Source organism: Mesitornis unicolor, unplaced genomic scaffold (assembly GCF_000695765.1).
Source record: "Mesitornis unicolor isolate BGI_N332 unplaced genomic scaffold, ASM69576v1 scaffold17429, whole genome shotgun sequence".
NCBI lineage: Eukaryota > Metazoa > Chordata > Aves > Mesitornithiformes > Mesitornithidae > Mesitornis > Mesitornis unicolor.
In genome coordinates this window covers 93475-110449 of record NW_010206734.1, presented here as the reverse complement: position 1 = coordinate 110449, position 16975 = coordinate 93475, and the positions used below count along the sequence as shown (strand labels likewise).

Here is a 16975-nt window from a genome sequence, read left to right as displayed (position 1 = left end):
GACTGCTCTGGGGCCGACTTCTCTCTTCAGTGCTGTTGCGTAAGGAGGTCGTGCTGTAACTCGGGCCCTTGCACTGCGATAGGTTAGGCTGATCTGTGTACAGAGACGCCTGACTCAAGGTGTCATTCCAGCTTAATCAGTGCGGTGCCCAAACCGCCTCATGAAAGAGTGAAAAACAGGCTAGTGATTTATGCAGACACCGATGTGTGGAAGATGTTTCCATATGTGTAGACTCAAAAACAGGTCTAAAAGATGTTTCTAGTAGGAAGGAGGCACAGCTTTCTTATGTCAGCCTGTTTGTGTGTGTGGTCCCCTCCCCTTTCTTTTAGAAATAAGATTATTTTGTTTTATAACTAAGACTTTAAGTTCTTTAGGTTTTAGCCACAGATAAGAGTGTGGGGGAAGAAGTAGGCTCAGATTTATAAAAATTCACCAATTGGTCATATTAAACTCATTTTTTTTCTGAACAAGAATTGAAATTTTGGAAAAGCTAAAGGCTTGGATTATTGATCCTATTCACAAGTAAGCTATGCTTTCCCTTCAGATACAAAGAGGGTTTTGAAAACCGGGCCTACTCACTTGCAGGTTTGGACTGGTGGTGTGGTGGAAGTACGAGTAGCTGGAGTGGCGCAAGGAAGGCGACTGCAGTCATTGCATCTTTCAGAAGGTGACTGCTTTATGCTATGGGCTGTGAACGATTTCCCAAGTAGAAGTTAGGTGGCCACGTTGTGGCTGTCCTTCTGTCTGGTTGTATTCGCATCTACGGTGGGTAGCTCACACCTTTCAAGAACCATGTGTCAACATCCCACCTATGAGGCTTAATTCAGAATAGCAGCGGCGCTCAGTTTACCTTCTGGAGAGGGATCAGGCAGTTTGATTTTTAAATGGGGAGTGGATTTCTTCATTTTTGAAGTGTGCCAGCTGTTCTGTGTGAGTTGCCAGAACTGCATGTGACCTGTCTGTGTGTATTTTTATTCATGGTTTACATGACAGGCTGCTGAGAGAAGAACAGCTTACAACACACAACTCTGAATACTGTGGACCTAGTAACGTGAGAGACTAGGAGGAAAACTGCCTTTTTTAGTCTAAATTTGACAGTGCTTGTGGTCAGTTTAACTGTGTCCTATTCTTTATGCTTTTCTGTTTTAAGCACAGTAACAGTGTAAAATATTTCACAAAAGTGTGGTATTTGCCAGTGCAGTTCCTGCTTTGTGAGCTCTCTATTAAGGTGAAATAATTGCATGTCTGCATTCTATTTTATTATCTCTTCAACAATAAAAAAGTGTTAGGCGTTAGTTTCAACTCTGCTGCTATCGTGGAATGAATAAAAAGTCTGCAGAATAATTCCTCATTTGATTTATGGCAGCGTTCTGTAATTATTTTGATCACTCCGACTTCACTGGAGTTGCATGCGAAGATAAAAAAAGTCTTAAGTCGTATTTTTTTCCTAGCAACTGCAGTAATGTGAACCTCATGCATGTGCTTAGGATACAAGAGCAGTGCACGCTCTGTTTTGTTGGCTGGATACAGTTTGTGTGGGCATCAGTATTTTGTGTTCACTTGAGAAGAGGCAGAAGAGCAGGGCTTGGGGTGGGAGGAAGCAGAGGTGTCCTGCTGCTGACATCTCTCTCCATGCAGCTGAAGTATGTGTGGCTTTGGGGTTTGTTAGCAAAGCCTGTGAGCCAAAAGGTGTATAGCCAGTCCCCGTGCCTCACACTTGAATCGCTGCTGTGGTGAAATCAGTTATAAACATTTCTCGGCTGTTTGTTCTGACACATACAGATGTTGTGGAAAGGTTGGTAGTGACTGGAAGAGGCAGTGTGAAAAGCGTTGTTGGATGTATGGTGTCACAGCTGCAGCTGTATTGCAGTAAAAGCGTGTTAGCAAAAAGTGATCTCATCGCTTAGAACACCAATCAAATGTATTCCACGTAGAAGTTAAAACTTCTAAAACCCATACTGTACTAACTTTGCTGCTACTGCAGCTGCTTAGTCGGGGTCTCAGGTGAAATCTGTTTGAGGAACTCTTCTCTTGGTTAATTTTTGTCCACTGTCTTCACATAGAAGAGCTCATAGTCTTGTTCCATTACCTTGTATTGTGTAACCGTGAGTTGCACATTCTTTGATGTTTCCCAGGGCAGAATTTGCGAGTATGTAAAATGTGTGACACATTTTGTGCGAGGTTTTAGTAATGAATGCTCAAATAAACTGATGTGGATTAGAAGGGTGGGTTGGATAGTTAGGGTGTGAAAGCCATGAAGATAAACCAGTCAGTTTACACTGCCTGCAAATATAATTCTTATTAAGCGTGAATATTTGCTGCATCACATCCCAATGATGGGAGGTGGAGGAGGACAGGGTGTGCAGTATATTCGTCTGGCTTGAATAAGAAAGCATGAATTTACAATACTTGTAATTTTATTTCCAAACAGATTTCCTTAGACTTGTCAGGGGCAGTTGTCTTTCAGTGAAGCATGAATACATTAAGGTTTTAAGTAAATCTCCAGCACAGACATCTGAGGAGCTTGCTGCGTAATTCATCTGAAAATCTAAGGATGAGCTTTCACAAGATGGCTGAGACAAACTAATGGCTCGCTGCTGCCTAAAGGGACAGCTGCTCTGCTCCTTCGAGTCCTGCTCCTGCTTACCCAGTGTTGCCTCTTCCTGTATGCAGGCTCTGGCATCATCTTGATCATTCAGATGACTGTCTGTTTGAAAAACAAAGCAGAAAACCCTGAACTTCCTCGCCTAGAAAAAAACCCAATCAGTTTGCTTTCGGGCAGAGCGTGAGCAGGACTTTGTGGCCAGCAGGTAGGGACGAAGGAAATGCCGCTGTGCTGGGAACACTGAACTCTTTCATTGGCTTACTAATCACGGGGAACAAAGCTGTTCAGATGTGTGCCAATTAAGGAGTCCTCTTCCGAGCTAATTTCATACTCACTTATTTTAGAGGCTTTTGTCAGAACCATGAATAGTAGTGGAATATAAATTCTTCAAGTAAAGCAGCTGAAAATACTTACAAAAATATGAAAAGTGCAGTTCAGCTACTAGCAGTGCCCTTGTTTAAATTAGGTGAAAGCAATGCAAATTTGACTTGCCACATGGAAAAGTCAGCTTTATATCTGTTTGTATTGTCATCTTAACATTTTTGTCTATTATTTTATAGATTCCAATAGGATGTTTAAACAAGATGTTTAAGAAATGTCTTCATAATCCTTTTTTTTTTCTTTTTAGAACTGAAGGAAGGTCATCATGGGAGCATTTTTAGACAAGCCAAAGATGGAGAAGCATAATGCCCAGGGGCAAGGGAATGGGCTTCGTTATGGTCTGAGTAGCATGCAAGGCTGGCGAGTTGAAATGGAGGATGCACATACGGCTGTGATTGGTTTGCCGAATGGACTTGATGGATGGTCGTTTTTTGCTGTATATGACGGGCACGCTGGATCACAGGTTGCCAAGTACTGCTGTGAGCATTTATTAGATCACATCACGAGCAACCAGGATTTTAAAGGGCCAGATGGGCCACCATCTGTGGAAAGTGTAAAGAGCGGCATCAGAACAGGTTTTCTGCAAATTGATGAACACATGAGAGTCATCTCCGAGAAGAAGCATGGCGCAGACAGAAGTGGGTCAACAGCTGTGGGTGTCATGATTTCTCCCCAGCACACGTACTTCATCAACTGTGGAGACTCCAGAGGTTTGCTTTGTAGAAACAGAAAGGTTCACTTCTTCACGCAGGATCACAAACCAAGTAATCCGCTGGAGAAAGAGCGTATACAGAACGCAGGTGGCTCTGTAATGATTCAGCGTGTGAACGGCTCTCTTGCAGTTTCAAGGGCACTTGGGGACTTTGATTACAAATGTGTCCATGGGAAGGGTCCTACAGAACAGCTAGTGTCACCCGAGCCTGAAGTTTATGAAATCGAGAGATCAGAAGATGATGATCAGTTCATCATTCTGGCTTGCGACGGGATCTGGGATGTTATGGGCAATGAAGAGCTGTGTGACTTTGTAAGATCCAGACTTGAAGTCACTGATGACCTTGAGAAAGTTTGCAATGAGATAGTTGACACCTGCTTGTACAAGGTAGCCAGACTTGGGAGAAGAAGTTTACTGTTTTCACTGTTACGAGTTTATGAGCAAGTTAAGGATAAGTCTTGATTCCAGTCTATAGGTATCCAGTGGTTTATGTTAACGTGACTTGGGCAGTAATTGCCTTGATTCCCACAAAAATGATGAGAGGGGGAACAAACACACAGCAGAAACAGTATGTCTTTCTGGGTGGTTTTGGTTAATCAGGAGTTTAAAATCACGTGCACATCTGTTGTGATCGCTGGGAGATGAGGAGCTGATGGGAATTTACGGGCAAGCCAATAACTCCTCTTTCCTGTTTCACAACGTACTTTACAGCATCTTAACTCTTAAGACTTAATCAGGCTAGAGAATATTCTTTCCCTTCCAAATCTTCCCCTCTTCTGTTGGGCAGATAGTAGTAACTTTACTGTCATAGTTACGCCAAGATAAATGCAGAGTGATTAAACTTTGACTTCATATTTTGCAGTTTAAAATTTCTTTTTGGCTATATAAAGATCTGACTTCTTAAGTTCTGGTTTAATTGCTGTATTTCTTATTTAGTGTTGTGTGATACAGCTATGAAACTAGCTCAAGTAGAAGAAGATGAGACTGTTTTGTTTAACAAATCTGTGTCAAATTTTGTCTACAGTAACTTCTACTTTGTAGTAATAAGTTGCAGGATGGTGCCGTTACAGAAGAGTTTTGAAGCGCTGAGTTTCATAGCTAGACGCTTAATTTTCCAAGGGCAAGCTACAAGCCATAATGTAAAAAAGCCAACATTTTTGTTACTAAAGAGACAAGACAACATCTCTGCTCTTGCCACTTGGCTAACAAGGTCATTGTTTCCATTTTGGAAAAAAATAACTGCTTTCCAGCACTTCGGCAGATTGATAACGCATGTATTTTTGTTTACATTTTTTCTCTGGTTATCCTGAAAACAAAACCAGGACAGGAGCAGTGGCTTGTGGAGGCTGTAAGCTTTGCAGTTGCCAGCTGTCAGCACCTCCCCATACACTCTTGTTTTGAACACTGGCTTGGTCTTGATCTTGCTGCCTTCACTGGATTTAATTGGTGTTAAAAGTTAAGTGTATGGATGCATGTTTACAGGCCAGAGCACAGGGTTATTGAAAGTAAACTGAACAGTTACTTTTCATAAGCAGAATGTGTTTGTATTTTAATGTATTCAAGTACGAGGATTCTGTTTAGTTGGAGTTTTAAATGTTTCCATTTCAAATGATGCTTTTGTGCAGGCCTGGGCCCCTTTCAGCTGTTCTTTTAACAAATTCTCTCACTTCTAACTTCTCTTGCTTTAAAAGAAGAGGGTTGGGGGGGAAACAACCTAATGTGATTTTTAGGTGGGAGTGCTGTCTGAATTCAGCACCTCCCTCCTTAGCACCTTTAAGTAGTAATGGTTTTGTTTACTCATCCAATACTCAGCTGTTTTCCCAAAATGATTGGGTAGTGCTTAAAACGAGCTGGAACCCAACTTGGTAACTGCACGTCACTCATTAGTAGTGTCAGTTTTTAAAGGACAATGAGCTGTCTGTAATTGGGTCCCTGTAGTCTTCAGACCATAAAAGAAGAAAGAACCAAGTGACTTGAATGAATGAGCAGACTTCTGGAATACTCTGAGGACATGGGGGGAAATGAAGCCTAATGGTATTACTAATCTGTAGTAGTAGAAATGGTGTTCTAATGCCATGGGATTGGTGAAATTCTGTGTGTAGAATGCTTTGATGTGTATTTAGCATGGTGTGTATACATTCTCAAATAATTTTTTCTTTTCCACCAGGGAAGTCGAGACAACATGAGTGTGATATTGATCTGTTTTCCGAATGCACCAAAGGTATCACCAGAGGCGGTGAAAAGAGAGGCAGAGTTGGACAAGTACCTGGAAAGCAGAGTAGAAGGTGGATCATTTAAAAAAAAATAAGTAACTTTGTTTCTAAGCAGAATCCCTGGCCCCCTTCCCTTTCCAACAACTAAACTCTTAACACGTCAGGCTTTTTAACAGACCTTCGGTGCCACTGGCCATCTAGTGTACATCTCTGAAAAAGGCACTCACAGTCTTGCTGTGTCTTGAAAAGATTCTGCCATGAAAGTGCAGCAGCCTGTAGCCCTGAAAATTACTCGGGAGCGCAGAGAAAGAATTCATTTGTGTCAGCGTTCTCCACGAGCCTGTTGACAGCACTAGGTTTTGACCAGTAAATCCTGGTTCCTGTTACATGGAGTTAAATGAAATAATCAGAATATCTTGCAAAGCGTCTATAAAGACGGTAATTTGAGTGCCATTTTTCCCACATAGTTATGTACAAATTAGCCATAATATTATATTATCCAGTATTTTTATTATCCAGTTACGGTAGGGCTATGGCTTGATTACTGTCATCTTAAGGCACCTGCTAACTTACATGCTTACTTGAAAGTAGGTCAAAAATTTGTTAAAGCTAATCTTTAAGCATTCATGATGAACAGATGTTGGGAACTCATCTTACTCTGATAATAACTTCAAAGTTTTGCTTAAATTTGTGTTTCAGGACTTCTTAAACTTTAAACTGAAACTGCAAGTCTTAGGCATTTTGGGTCACTTGACTAAAATGCTATTTGGTTTATAAGTTTTCTCATTTTAAACTGAATTTTTAGTGCCTTTTGGTATTTAAAAATGACCGCAGCTTGGAGTTTGTTTCTGAAACATCAGACACGCTGTATGCATTATTTGCATAGGTTAAGTCTATTTTTGAAGGGACTCCTCTAGACCTGTTTGTCACAAGTCTGGTTACATGTATGTACTCCAAGAATCCTTAGCAGCACACAGGGCACAATATGCAGTTCTCCACAACTACAGTGGTAGTGGTTAGTAAGTAAGAGGAATACATTGTGCACTTTTTTCCCTACTTAACTTGCATGAAGATAGCACGGTGTAGCTTCAGATATTTCAGAGAAGTTGCCTACATGGGAATTCTGGGTTCAGACAAATTGATGTGCAGTTTTCAAGTACTTACTGCCTGTGTAGGTGCTCCTTCAGAAAGTACCACCTCTTTCACAAGGTCTTGGCGAACCGCATCTGTTCTGCCCCTGAACAAATGCCCAGACAGACACTTGTGTGTTTTAATCTAACACTTGCCTAAAAGGAGAAGTCGGTGCACAGTAAGCAATAGTGTGAATCCCTTTGACAGAGTAGCAGGAATATCCAAGTGCATGGTAACGCTGCATGAGTTAAGTGTCAGATGGCTTTCTCCATTTCAAAGCGGTGAGCAGTTTTGCAGCAGGCATTTGAAGAGCTTGCTGTGTGTGCCCACTCACAGAACTAGTGAGGAACAAGTGTGCTGGAAATTCACACGTTAATTTACAGCGTGCTAGCTCCCCTGATTTGGGCAAGTATTACCTTAGTATCTCAGATATTTCATCTGAGTTCAGACAAACCCATGACCTAAAATATGAAAATAAGTTCAGGGTAAGGCTGCATCTTGAGCTCGTCTCATTGTACCCCAGGAATATTATGATGAGGAAAGCTGATGTGTTTGTACAGACACTTTATCTGGTAAACAAAGAACCTGATCATTGGAACTGCATGTCACTCTGGTACATACAGTGAATTTGGCCACCAGTATTTTGCGTTTATACACATGCAAAATGTCAGGAATGAGCAAAGTGTGACACTTGCATAGAGGCAGAAGGATTCTGTATGTAGTCACAAAGCACTTTAATTTAATGGGACGATGTCTGAACAGCTTGAGGAAATACATTGTACTTCCCCTCGAGGGTCTTTGCCTCTTTTTTAGAGTTGTCCTCAATCTTTTGTCTGTTGTTGCACAAAGATATTATTTAAATTAATAAATACATAGTAAACACTATTCAACCCAGCAGTGTTTTGTATCAGAATTTGGCCTTTTAGCTCGTACTCATTAGAGAAGCTGAGAGGCTGAACTAAAGCAGAACTGCAAGAACAGAAGTCAAGTTAACCTTGTTACATTTAACTTAATTCCTGTGCAGTTGAATTGTTTGCAGTAAAAGGGTAATGCCAGATGTGCTAGTAAGGTAGGACTTCTGCAGCATCTGAAACCTCCAGCACTGCAGTGAATGATCTTGCTGTTATCCTGCGGTACTTGAAGAATGGTTGTACTTAACTGTAAAAACCTAATCTTCAACTGAAGGAACCAGAAAATGTAAAGAGTGCTTTTAGAATGATCTTACTGACCTGTAATACCAATTTAAAGATTCATTTAAATGAAAACGTGGGGAAAATGCATATTACGTATTTCTATGCACCTCAGAGCTAAGTAATGAGATTTGATGCTTACTAATGTGCGTTTTTTCCAGTTTTACTTCTATTCCCTCAGCCCAGAATGTATCTTCATACCATTAAGAAGCAGTGCAAATTTTAAGACTGAATAGAGCTCATAGCACTCATGGTCATCTTGAGTAAGGAGAGGCGGTTCAGATTTTAAAAAAACATAGGAAGTTTTCTACTTGCCACCTAGGACTCCCCTTTTACTGGTTTTGATGTGGTTGTGGTCCAGATCGGTAGCTCCAATAAACAATAATGGAAGAAGCAGCACGTGTGGAGAAGCATCTTTGTGCCAATATTTGCAATAAGCGTTACTTCTCAAATATCCTGTGAACTCCGTGGTAGAAGTAATAAGTAATCAGTCATTCCCAAATGTGTTGCTGTCATTTGCACTAATACGTGTCACTGATGTGTTGGCTCTAGAAAGAAACGTGTCTTTTTTTCTGTTCTCAGTTTTTTTACATAAAAACATTCCATAATAGATAATCCTTGCACTATTTATACCTATATAGAGATAAATAATTTTAAGTTAACTGTTCCGTGCTCCTTCCCATATTTTCACAAAATTAAAGCTCTGGCTTTTTCTTAAACTCTGTGCGGAATTCCCATTCAGAATATGAAAAAGCAGATATGTTTCAAATCCTTTATTTTAGGGTTGTAAGTACATTTTCCAGCACTTGATTCCATGAAAATGTGTAGAAGGTTTAAAAGTCAATTAAAGGCTGGGGGGAGGGTTGTAAGATGTGCTGGAAGAAGGTAGTTCCAGTAAATTAAACACGGCCAGCAGACCGACTCCATCCGTTGTGTCTTCAGTGTTCATTCAGTCTGTATCTCTAGTTTTACCGAAATACAAATGTATTCATCTAGTGGAGACTGTGTGTTAAATGTACTGCAGTTACAGGTTGTGAAACTGTGTAGCATAGGTGAACCATAAAATCCTTATTTTTGTACAGCAGAACCTTAGCACTAGCACAATGTAGAATATACTAGATGTTCAAAATTGCACAATAAAGGAACTTGGCAAACCAAATCTGAGATCTTCGCTTCTTATTCAGATTTAAGAGTGTTAGATCATTTATTTACTGAATACTAGATGGTAAAATGAATTTTGGCTGTAGATTTTCAGGAAATGGCATGTTTTGGAGGTGCCTGTGGTGTGTGGTGTCGCATTTAAAATGCAGGTTCTGAAGTAAATGGCTTAAGGCTTTGTGGTGCAGGGTTTTGACACTGGTTGAGGGCTAGACAGTGTTTCCACTGTACCTTGCAAATAATTTACACAGCCTGAGTGCAAAATAGAGCTGATACTTTTTGTGAACACACACAGCCCTGAAAAACTATGGCATGCACAAAAAGCAACTCAAAATTGTTGTCTTTAAATTTTTTAACTAAAAAGGACTGCATAGATGTTGGTTTTAAAAGCTTTGAATGTGCCTTATCTCACTAATTGAATTATGAAATGGAAACTTGGTATGCTCTTTGGGAATTGTCATTTACGGCAAAAACTGAATGCTAGAGTATTTTTCAGAAGTGGTACTGATGAATTCCAACTGCTCTTCAAGCTGTGCAGGTGCTTTATTAGGTGAAGAATATTGTGCGTGTACCTACGTGCACGTATCTGTATGTGCACATATGTACACATCTGTGTATGTGTGCTGCAGTATTCGCTTGAAGAGCACCAGCACCAAAACTTCTAAGAGCTCATATTTGCAGAGAAACCAGTGAGATGCGTTTAAAAAATGTTTGTTTTTTAAACTTCATGGAATTCCTATTTAAAGAGCGACTTCAGGGGTGGTGCGGTCTGAAATCTCTTGAGTTCAAATAAAATTGTGTGCTTACAACTTGGGGAAATTTTAAAAAGAAAAAAACAAAACAGGCCTAAGAATAAAGCTAAAGAATTAGTTTCTTGGCAAACTGACTGTGGCTACAGTACAGATTCTCTTCACCCAGAAACTGGAGTGGATCAGCTTTAAATACCTGCCCAGCATTCACATATCCCCTGAGTGAGTTGAGAATGGAGCTGTGTCTTAGATCTGACATTCCTGGCTTTTAATTTGTACATAATAGTTCTTAAAATGTGCATGTTGCTGTAATGCAGTGAGGTACAAGTACTGGCTGAGATACAGACGGCCATGGGAGTTGAGTTCTTTTTACCGTGTCTGAACTATTGCTTCTTGAAAATACTGTGCTTTGTCTGTGATCCTGTGTTGCAGTGATAAAGCTGATGTTAATATCTGCCTCGTGCCCAGGGCATTTTGCTGGGAAGATATTACATCTTTTGTATTTAATGTATAGCAGGAAAGCCATTAAGTTATTTTTTCCCACTTTTATCAGGTAGCTGTGTATTTCTAAACCAGTGTGCATGTTAACAGCAGTGTATCTTTCTGTCAAGTCTGTTACAGGTTCTTTTGCTTACGGAACCAAAGTTAACAATTACCATGTTGAATATAGCCTGTCATCTGTCACCTTTTTTTAAATATATATTAACAGAAGTTAAGCTGCCTTTTTATAAAACTGAGTGTTTCAATCTTTTTAAGTTAAATTTGGACTGCACTTACAAAAAAAGTACTTCTGATTCCCAGAGATCATAAAGAAGCAGGGTGAAGGAGTCCCAGACTTAGTCCACGTGATGCGTACATTAGCAACTGAGAGCATCCCAAACCTCCCGCCGGGGGGTGAATTGGCAAGCAAGTGAGTTCACGTCGGTGTAAATGTGGTTTTTGATTTAATTGGAAACTTAACTGTAAGGCCACTCTTAAAAGCAGGGGGGAGGGAAGAAGGGTACAGGACAAAAGGCGATGATCTGTTCTCCCGTTTCGTTAGTTGTTCTGGATGAAAAGGACAAGCATAAGAACACAGTTAACTATGAATCACTACTAAAATTAAATGTCAAACTGTGGTTTTGGGAAGGACTGAGGGGTTTTTTAAGGGTGGCCTGAGTGTGTCTGTGTTTTGTAATTAACTGGGTTTTCTGGGTGGGATGTTACATTCAAAGATGTGAAAACAATGCACTGACTTCGGTGGTTGCCTGGATAAGTCGCTGTACATTTCCACACGGAGTGATACGCATATGATGTTTTGCTTGGCAGCTTTCTTTTCTTGTCTGTAGCTAAAGCAATGTTGTAATTGCTTAAAAGTTTGCTTTTGTATCTCTGCTTGCGACAAATCTGGAAACTGGATAGAAATCTACCAAAAACAGGGAAGTGGGAAGTTAAATTGATGACTTTCTATAGGCTGGCTTTGCCATCACAGAGTTCGGTGTGGGTGCTCTGTGGCTTCTCAAACTGACGTTTAGTCTTTAAGGGAGCAATGTGCTTAGCTCTTTTGCACAACAAACCAAGTGGTTTTTGGTTCAAAAGATTGTTCATGAACCTGTACTGTGTTAAAATGGATTGGACACGTGTGGTGCAGACTATTTTTGACCCTTCAGATTGTATTTTGTATTCCTACACCAGAACATGAAGACTCTAGGGATGTAATTGAGTAAATAACTGAAGTGACTTCTACAAAAACTGATTATTTCTACGAGACAAAATTGTTCTTATATGAACTGTTTGGCTAGGAAAAGAAGAGATGGCTATTTTATGTATCATAGCAGCATCTATTTAGGATATGTTGCTGTGATCTTAAAGTATCCATGAGTCAGTTACTGATGAAATAGGAGTTACACATGGATTTTTCTCTATCGCCTTTGGCTAGCAGCAGCATCATGGTTGTGAGGAAGTGCTGAAGTGAGTGACTTCCATGGGATTTTGTGTTTTATGATGCTCGTTTGAATAGGGATCGATAGAAGTATGGTTTTAACTGGATGTTAGCGTAACTCAGAGCACTACTGCCAATTTGGAAGGAAAATAGTTCTTTCCAAGAAACCTGCCTTTATTTAGAATCAAAGATACCCATTTCTTGAAAGATAAGGGAAACTTTCCAGTTCATATGTGCAAAGTACTTTGTGTGTAATTGCTTGTTTTATTGCTTTAAATTCAGCCTCTTCTTCCATGCCCTATAATCATTCACTAGATTCACGATGATGTTTACATTGCTGCATGGTAGTTCCTGACTTTTCGATGTTAAGAGATGATTATAAAGCCTATCATCTGCTTTTCCTCATCTGATGCACTCCTTTGTGGTTGCTCTGCATGCATTCGTGAGCGGTTGGAAGGTTGTTCTTTGAAGTTTTTGTGTCGCAGTTGTATTCCGCTGCTTCGTCATTCTTGGTTCTGCAGAAAGGGCGCCTGGAAGAAAGTTGCTTTTAAAGTCTGATCTGTAATTCCTGTCCTTTACTCCCCTCGTTCCTTCCTGCTCCTCCTCCACAGTTTTTTCCTTATATGCTGGCTAAGGCAAAGGCTTCCTCTTCCTTCAGCCTCGCTTATTTTTTTGAGTACCAGTTTTCAAGAAAACCTTTTCACCTCCTGAGAAAAAAATAATAAATCATGTTAGTCATTTGCATCTTCTTTGCCATTTTTCTATTAGTATTTCAGCAGTATATTTCCTATCAGTATTTCTATTAACATTAGAAAACTGAGAATCCCAGACCCGAAAGTTAATTACAAGCTATCTTAAATATGCTAACCATATATTTTTTTAAAAGAAGAAACCGTCAAGATGCTTGAAATTTTTTTTTATCTTTTTACCAGATGAAATTCTTCTCTGTCTGAAGATGTGATATGTGGCACTGCTGCTTGCAGTTTGGTTTTTGTTGAGAAAAGTTGCAGGACAGCATTGGACATGTTATTGTAAGAGAGTATTGCTTCAGAAATAATTTTTCCAGGTTTGCACATGGAAAGTACATTTCAGAATGCAACACCAAAAAATGTACTTCAGAATGCAATTTTTGTCCGTCCTGAAAATAAAAAACCACTGTTCCCTTATGGAAGTGCCATAATCCTTGAAGTCCTCCTGCAGTGTTCCTCAGACACACAAATGACCAGGGCATTCAATGTCCATCAAGTTTTGTGTTGCCCTTTTTCAGAGTCAAGAGACCCAGCAACGAGCAGCCTCACCTCAGCGTCAGCCTGTGCTCTTCTGCTGAATTCTGCGCGATACTGAACCTTGTTTTTCTTGAACCTAAAGGTTTTAAAGGATGCAGTAGCTCTGTTCAGTGGTTAATGACACTTAGTGCTAAGTTGCAGTAAACTTGGTTTGGTGAATTAAAAACCTTTTAAAGTTTGCTTTTTAAATTAAAATTGTACTTATGGTATTTGACTTAAAAAAAGACACAACCTTAAAGTCTTACGGGTTTTTTTTGCTCTAGACGGAGTGTGATTGAAGCCGTTTATAACAGACTGAACCCCTACAGGAATGATGATACTGTAAGTACATTTTCTCTTGTATTCTCTTTCCCACACCCCAGTTCTTTTAGCTGTTATGCCAAGAAGCGTATTGCTGGTTCTTGTTAAAAGACCCCTTCCTGCAAGGAAGGAGTAGCGTTGTTATGCTCTTTGGACCATGTTTTGTCATTGTTTTCTGCTGCCTTCTGCTGATCTTAGTCTCAAAACTCCAGTATGGTTGATGTTTGTCCTCTGGAATTTCATTAGTTGAATCCTGCCTGGGTTTCGAAATGCTTTCCTGACGTGTATTTTTTTTTCCCCTCTTGTGTGAGACAGTTTTCCCCAAATATCGTGAAGAAGAAGGCTGTAGTTGTAGACTAAACAGATTCATAACTGTCAGCTTTAAGGATGTATTAATTTTCCAAGTGGACTGCATAAGCACTTTTATTCTTAAGCGTAGAGCATCTTACACCACGCATACAGTTTAGTTTCTTACATGTCAGCTATCAGAGTGGCATGAATCCATTGTCAGGGGGGAAAAAACCCCAAAGCTCTAAAGTGCAGTGACCCCAGTTGCAGTTAGATCACTGGACACAACATTCTGTCACCAAAGGTGCTGTATTCCATAACATAGTTGAATTGATTCTTCACCTATCGGCAAAAATTACATCTTTATGTGTGACTTAACCAAAATGCATCCAGACATAAAGAGCTGTGCGTTGGTTTTACAACTGGGTGCTAGTTTATTTGGCAGGTCTCGTTATATCTTTAGCATAAGCATTCCTAAATGGTGGCTGAAAGAGGATGCTTTGCCTTCAAAATACATTCTATGGTATGTCACCATTCTACAGATTTACAGCACACAAACATCTTTTTGTGATGCTGCTGGCAACTTGGATACAGAGATTTGCATACTGAGTAGTTGGCACGCAGCTCCTGCCTTTTTACTCACTACTGCTTTGATTCTTCATCCTTGTACGTGAAACAGCCAACCATTTCAGTGTCTCAGAATTGCTCTCCTTTGCTACTTCTGGTCTTGAAGGAAAAACTGGAGGTGGTACTTCTGCAAAGGGTAATTTTAGTGACTTTGGGTTTTTTTTACTACACCTCCATGCCAACTATTCTTCTCTGTGATTCGTAATGAATTCTATGTGCAAGTTTGAATGAAGGGCGCAGAACTTTAGCGCTAAGAAGTTGTCATATGTGGCATTGCTAGAGACTTAATTAGCTTCTTTTCTCTCGAAGGAATCAGTAATATTCCTACCTCCTGTAGTCCTGGTAATGACAGGGAAGTGTAGCTGTGGAAGCGCCGGCGTGCGCTGCTGTTACAGCCCATCGTGGCCCTTGGTTACCTGGGGCCAGGTAGCAGTTACTGCTGAAACAACCAAGTACTGCTGTGCAGAGGCGGTTTGCTCTGATGCCTGTGCAAAGCCTGAGCAAAGGGGAAGGAAACACACGTGACACAAAGGAAAATGGGTTAAAAAACACATACTAGAATTAAATATTTGGTTTGTGCTAGGATTTTTTTTAACTGATGGAAGGAATTGGTTAAACACTTTTCAGGGCTGTGGTAGTTGGACAAAATCCACTGTTGCCTGTGGGCCTAAACGCACCAAATTTTAGGGATGCTCAGGCATTGGATGCATGGCTATAATGCCACGTAGTGTGGCCATAGGGTTATGATTTAGAGCACAGCATGTCTCTGCTTCCAGTATTTTTCTTAGACATGTTTTTTTTCCTTGCGGTTTTATTAACATCCAAAATTAGAGTTTCCTGCAGTTGCCCAAAGTGTACTTCTCCAACCTTAAATTATACGAGTTAAAATTGATCTGAATTATAACGGTGTCAGTTGATGGCTTTATCTTCCTGCGCAGCGAGGGAGGGCTGAACACACAAAAGATGGTAATGATAATGACATTGGTAATAGCACATGGCATGAGGCACATCCTGCTCTTTTAAGGCACCTGTGTAGTAAGTATATCTGTTTGGTGTTACTTCTCACTACTCCAGGAATGCTGCTGAATAATGTTCCTAGGGTATTATTTTGAGGATTGATAGAGGCTATTATAAGAAACTTGGTCAGATTTTGGAATGTCTTGGTGGTAATGCTTCATTAATTAAGCATGTGTGGGGTTTAGATACTTCTTAAATGTTGTTTGTGAAAGGGGAGTGAAAACAGACTCCTAAAATGATTTCAGCCTTTACCCTTTTTAGTCTGGATTATCCAGAACGTGCTGTCACTATGGGCACTCCAGACTTTAAAGGGTTCTTCTTTTTTCTTTAAGGATTCTGCCTCAACTGATGATATGTGGTAAAACTGCTCGTCTAGCTGTGGAGTTCACCTTTCATCCTTCAAACGCAAGTGCAGCCCAACCTCAGTGACCCTTCTTAACATCCATCCTCAACCTTAATTAAAGAAGGGAATATGATGTGTTGGTGAGAGTGACTACAGCAGTACGACATCTAGCCCAGGAACTGATCTCTTTTGTAAAACAGACTTCTGTAAACATGATTTCAAACCGTAATTCATGTTGTAAATCAGACTCCAGCAATTTATGTTGTATGATTTTGTTTTTGTAAAGTGCAATTGTCTTTGTACAAAATGCTCATATTTAATTATGAACTGCTTTAAATCACTATAAAGGTTAGAAGAAATGTTTGGCTTGTGTGATGCAACAATATATATCCCTTTAAATCCATGTTGTGGTTTTGGATTGCAAGGAGCAGCAGCCTAGCCAGCTAGGTGCTCAAGAGGTGCACAAAACTGTAAAGATAACTTATGGTTTTAGATGAAAGCTGAACTTACGGGCAGCACACCAGAAATTGCAGTGTGTGAATTTGCTTGGCAAAAAGATGGAAAAGGAACCGAGAGTAGTGCACGTTCTTCAGCAGACGCATCGCGCTTTCCTAGACGTGCTCCTGCTCTCATGTTGAGTGAAAGGGAGTTCTGATTTTGACTTCGGTGGGAGTTAAATCGTGGCCTGTTAATAGCATCGTGTTCATACTCCTATGAACCTTGGGAGTAGAACGCCTTGATTCTTTGCACCTCTCGTCATTAACCCTTACCTGAAGCTACTAATCACTGAGCACGGACAGGCAGCTTTCTACACACAGTAGGAGTCTGCAGCATTTTTACAGTCCTGATTGGCTGGGTCTGCTGCTGTTCCAAGTAAAATACTTTGAATTCCATTTTATCAATAAAGCTTGATTTAACAAACAAGAAATTTATCCATAAATGTGTAATTCCTTTTTTCCTGCCTTTTAAAATGTCAGTGCCATTGTAGATGATATTTTACTTGTGGAAGAATATTTTTATTAATTGGTAGCCCATTTTTACAATGGGAAGGATT

The 16975-nt window shown here is 40.1% G+C and overlaps 1 protein-coding gene across 1 annotated transcript; it reads left to right on the top strand.

Annotated features, from left to right (window-relative positions):
- The first annotated feature begins 3238 nt into the window (after window positions 1-3238).
- PPM1A (protein phosphatase, Mg2+/Mn2+ dependent, 1A) lies at window positions 3239-16734 on the top strand. The gene is made up of 5 exons (XM_010191886.1): window positions 3239-4085; window positions 5866-5983; window positions 10941-11049; window positions 13610-13667; window positions 15911-16734. The coding sequence occupies exons 1-5, from the start codon at window positions 3252-3254 to the stop codon at window positions 15938-15940; spliced, it is 1149 nt and encodes a 382-aa protein (XP_010190188.1). The 5' UTR covers window positions 3239-3251; the 3' UTR covers window positions 15941-16734.
- Window positions 16735-16975: the final 241 nt, after the last annotated feature.